The sequence below is a fragment of the Limulus polyphemus genome, unplaced genomic scaffold (genome assembly GCF_000517525.1).
Source record: "Limulus polyphemus unplaced genomic scaffold, Limulus_polyphemus-2.1.2 Scaffold2321, whole genome shotgun sequence".
Classification (NCBI taxonomy): domain Eukaryota; kingdom Metazoa; phylum Arthropoda; class Merostomata; order Xiphosura; family Limulidae; genus Limulus; species Limulus polyphemus.
Genome location: NW_013667931.1, coordinates 121,763 through 127,142, shown reverse-complemented (window position 1 = coordinate 127,142; position 5,380 = coordinate 121,763). Strand labels below are relative to the sequence as shown.

The 5,380-nt window shown below is 33.3% G+C and overlaps 1 protein-coding gene across 1 annotated transcript in view; it reads left to right on the top strand.

Moving 5' to 3' along the window:
* LOC106466612 (unc-112-related protein-like) overlaps positions 1-5,380 on the top strand; it is a 78,825-nt gene that overhangs the window by 56,287 nt on the left and 17,158 nt on the right. The window contains exon 8 of the mRNA XM_013926906.2: positions 2,373-2,548. Coding sequence (XP_013782360.1) covers positions 2,373-2,548 — 176 coding nt within the window. The remainder of the gene's footprint in view (positions 1-2,372; positions 2,549-5,380) is intronic.

Genomic DNA, 5,380 nt, shown 5'->3' with positions numbered 1-5,380 from the left:
GAAGCCCGTTAAAATGAGTGAGAAACCCACTAGGGGGGACATTCTGAGCTTTCAATTTGTTATTCATGTCATATATAGAAGTAAGTGTATGTAAGGGAACTTTTCCAAAAGATGGAAAGTGGTGGGTGGGGTGCCACTGTGTTTGATTTATTACATGAGCAACATCTTAGCAAACAGAAAAGATAAGACCTTATTTTATATTCTAGCTTGTCAATATCAGTATTTTGAGTTTCTAATTTGTATGAAACTATGGACTTAGTATTTTGACTTCTAATTTTCGTATGAAACTGTGGACTTAGTATTTTGACTTCTAATTTGAACCAGTGTTACATTCAACATACCACGTGATACACAAAAATTGATGTTTATCTGTGTTTTTTTAATATTTACTTTTAAATTAAGAATTTGAGTAATGTATAGTACTAAAATTTGAATTATAATCTACAGTTTGATACCAAAGTTACTGACATAAATTCATGAATGTGAGTCAACAAACGAGATGACACGGCCTTTCGCCTGTTACTCATCTCAAAAGGGTTAAAATGGTTCACAAGGCACGCACGCAAACAGCTCTTGGGTAATGTAATTCGATAGCATAATGTGAGCTGCATGTTTCCTGAGTAATTTACAACATATAATGGCATGGATAGTAGTTAGACACAGTTCAAAGAGCAATAAAATTTAATTATAAATAGATGTATATTGTTACAAAATTAGATAAACGAATGTAGTTTGATGTTGCAATTTGAAGTCATTCTAGAAACAAAAAAAGGTTCGAATTGACCGATCCCATTTTAAGATAGGGTAGAGAAAATAACGGATAAACTCTAAATTTTTACTGAAAAAAAAACGTTTAGGAGGTTTTAAGGATTACACAAAGGAAATTTGAGATTTCTGAAATGAGGACAAGTACTTTTAATTTTAACATGAAGATATACCCACTATATTGAGAGAGTTATAAGTATTAAATCTATAAAGAATTTAAATGAGTACAAAAAGGTCATGTGGTCTGTCAAATTGACCAAGCCCATATTAAAAGTGTTAAGCAATTAGCTTAAATAATGATGCTTGATACGGCTGTTCTGAGTGCATGCAGGTGATGACAAGAAACTGTTAATCTAGATTCCATGGTGTTACTATAAAGGAAGTTATTAACGCTGTTTTAGAGAGGGAAAACTACCACCTTATAGGTGTAAATTATAGGTCTGTTCCGAATAATAGGGTTGGAATCCTAAAGCTAATGTTGGTTACTATCAAGTGTCACTTTTTTACTTGCTGTGGGTTATTGGTGTGTATTGACAAAAAGTTGTGAAAAAGTGCAGCCAAAAAAGGATTGATTGTGCAACTTAGAGGAATGAAATCAAAATTGGTGGCCAAACTGGTAGCTACACTTATAATATTGATAAGAATTTTACAGCAAATATTCATTCATTAGTTAGCTAGGCTGCATTTTTGTTCAACTTGGAGCATGATGGTGAGTAAAACAAAATATGTGGCCTAGCTAACTAATGAATGTAAAATTCTTATCAATACTATAAAAGTGTAATTGATTTCATTCCATTAAGTCACATGCTCTATCCTTTTTTTGGCTGCACCTTTTTTCTTTCACACCTGAGGTGTTTTTGATGAAATGCTAAGTAGTTAAAGCTCTGAGATAATTTGACTTAGCATTGTTTTGTTTACTTTTATATATTATCATGTAAGAAAATAATACAAACACTTCAGTTGATGCAGGTAAAATCTGTTAACAAGTGTACAGAGCATTTTTGACAGTGACAGTCCTCTTCAAGTATGATACTAAATAAAAACAGTACACTTGAATAGTGTTTAATAATTTATAAGAGATAAAAATTCTCAATCATCTTAGAAGTTTGTGTGTGTGCACGTAAGTAGAAATTAAAGCACTAAACATTTATAATAGCCCAAGAGAAGTGATGATGAAACTTATGTTTGATGACTACATTTCTAACCAAAAGTTCACTTGAACCATCTGACGTAAAGTATGTAGTCTTAGGCTTTAGGGGAGTAAAAACTGTTCAATGGGTATCACTGTTTAATTGTGTTTTTATAAATACTTGTATACCATAGAACAAGTTGAACATTTTCATGGTGATGAATTTCTTGCTTAGTGAAGTCTTTTATATATCATTTGAGCAACAGAGTCAATGTATTTAAAGAAACTTTTGTTCTAATCCTTTATTAGCACGTACCCTACATTTTTAATATGGTTAGGCTGAGTATGTCAACCTTTGTTATTCTCTCTAAGCTTATGACTTTGGTGAAGATTTATTAGAATGCTTCTGTTCAGTATTCTTCCCAGCAACTTTGTGTTAACAAGATTTCATTTTTTCCTGTTTTGCATGTTTTATTAGTTCCAAGTCAGTGTACAAGCCAAACTTCCACAGCCTGAATATGAGAAAGAGGAAGATGATATTGATGCTGCCTTAACAGATCTCCAAATTTCTCTAGAAGGATCTGCAGTGAATACTAAAGGCAAAGACATAACACATGTACCAGAACTTACAGATGAACTGCAGATCATCATCAAGTAAGACATTATTATTTCTCTCCTCTAACTGTTCATTTTTCAGAGAATACAAGTTAGTCATTTTGTGTTTAAACATTCAATGTCAGTTGTCATGCCTGAGACTTGTATCATACAATTTTTACATTTGTCTCCTACCCTATATTTGAGAGCTGTGCAGTGCAGTTCATATCTAAAGAAAAACAAGCACTTTTAAAACAGGCTGCCTAATGACTCTGATATTTCTTTAAATTCTTATCTGTTAAAGAAAAATGCTGTATTTTTTATAAATTAAAATCAGATTGATTCATGTATGTTTTCTTTCAAAATTTCAAGTGCATACTGGAGGGATTTACATTTGATAAAACGGTTTGAAAAAAAATGACCTCTATACTCCAAATAATTATAAAAGAACCTTTTATTTTAATCAATGTTTTTGCCTTTGCAGCTTCTTCAGGGTTAGTACATACAACTGTTTGATATTAGAATATTTGTTAAATTATAAAACTGCTTGTAATGTTCTATTTCTGAAGTTTGCCATAACATTCCTAACAATGTATGAATTATTATCAGTTTCACTATTGTACAAGTATTATAGTATAGTTATAATACTAACTATACAGCTATACTAACATATATATTACTTGTATGAAATATATAAATAAAGAAAACCATAAAATGTTTAATGATTAGCTACAAAAACAGGTAGACAGAAAATAGATGCTGCTAAGAAACAAAAATTTAAAGTTGAAAAGATACAGAGTTTTCTAGTAGTGTTAAAAACAAATTGTAAAACTGTGTGATATGCCAGAGTATGCAAGTGTTAAACTAAATGTAATAGTGTTAAGTGTACTGGTATGATGTATTGTTGTTTTGTAATGATGGTTAGTTACATGTACCATTCATTGTCTGTGTTTACTTTTTTCGTTAATGAGTGTAGTTTCCATACATTTTCTCTTTTTGAAATCTTTGTTTTTTTTGTAAGATAGAAACCAAGTGGTTGTTGATTTTCTGTGGTTGTATTGGAAGTGTCATACTGGCGTCAGTTTATGTTGGTCATATGTATATAATGCAGTGATATCTTCCGAGATGCACATGTGAAAATGTCTTCCAGTTTCTCGTACATATATTATATATGATTTGATAGACTACATTTTTGATGTGGCACATTTGTCCTGCTCTGTTTACTCTTGTATAGCATTGTTTTTGGCACATTTTGTTTGTGAATATGAAAAGTAAATTAATAGTTTTTTTATTGTTTTACCTTGTTTTTGCATTATGTTGATTGTCAGTTGGGATTGTTTAGTGACATTATGAATCTTGGTTGTGATTGTGTTGTTTATGAAAGGAATGTTCATTGTGAGAATTTTCGTGTATGTCGTTTTTGTGATTTGAAAACATTGTCGGTGTAATATTTGGGGTATCTTGTTTTGTAATAGTAGTGTTTTGAAGTCTTTTTCTGCTGTTTGAATGGCATTTGGCATGGAGCAGTTTCAATTTATTCTCTTTAATTCTTCTATCATTGTTCCCTTTTTGGCATCTTACATTCTTTGTTAAGCACAGAGCTCCATATTTGCTTGCCTTGAATTTTTAGAGTTATGTTTAAGAGTGTTAAGTATCCTTCTGTGTTGGGTAGCTTTAGCATGAACTTGACTGATGGGTGGAAGTTGTTTAGGAAATACTAAAACTGCTGTAGTGTTTCTTTTCCATGATTCAATAAACCAAATTAGTTGTTGATCTGTACCACACATCTGGAATTAAATTCTTTTTTTTTTCTGTATGTGTCCAGGACTTTGATTTCTACTGTATGCATGAATATTATTGAAAATTTATTGAAAATTGAAAAATAACAAACCCACAGGTCCAAAACTGGCTTAACTCCACTTTGTTAAGAGATACAGCTAGAGGAAATGAACACTTGTTAAGCACATCATAAACGTAAGTTGTCAAGTCTACTAGCACTTAAAAGCAACAACACTGTTGCACAATTACCAGAGGACACCGAAATGTTCTATCAAGTAGTCACAATAGAAGACGATAAAACTTCAGTTCAATGCCCTCCTCCTGCCACTGGTGCAAGTCCTGTAATCTTATGTTAGGGTTGAAGCTAGCACTCTATACAAATCTGTGATGTATCCCTAACATACCCTTCTCCCACAGCTGTTTTTAGTCCCACAGAGTCTGACGGTAGATTGGAGGCATGCACAAGTATCCATATTACATGTCAGGGTGCCTTTCTCCCACAGCTGGAGTCTGTCGCATAGAGTCTGACAATAGAGTTGAGATGAACATGGACACGAATCACATGTGCCCTCTTCCCACAGCTGTTGTCAGTCCCATAGAATCTGATGTTAGAGTTGAGGTGAGTACACAAGATATAGTCTGAACATGCCCCAACCATACTATACTATACACGTATTGGTTGTCCAACTTGTATGAAAATACTCGGATGGTCATGTTATAATTCTGCCCATCCCTGCACCACAAATTTGGATTCTGTACTTCTTCCCTTTTCCTACATGGGCAAAGAGTATACCTTGGAGGAGATAAGATGCCATCTCCCAGGGATGTGCCCCTATGGAGCCCTTGCCATCGGGTGTCACACCCCATGGGAATTCTTCAGATGTTTTCTGAAGGGTGCTCATCTAGGTAAGTTTTGCACCGGTCTCTCCACAGTATCATTGTGGGATTCTAGTTAATCCGTGTGAAAAGGCGAATTGTTGCCTTGAAAGTTAACATTTTCCTTAATCCTTTTGAAATGGGTCACGGGTGAAAGGCCATGTCATCTCGTTTGTTGACTCGCATTCAAAATTTTATTGAACTACTATTTCATGAATTTATGTCAGTAAGTTTGGT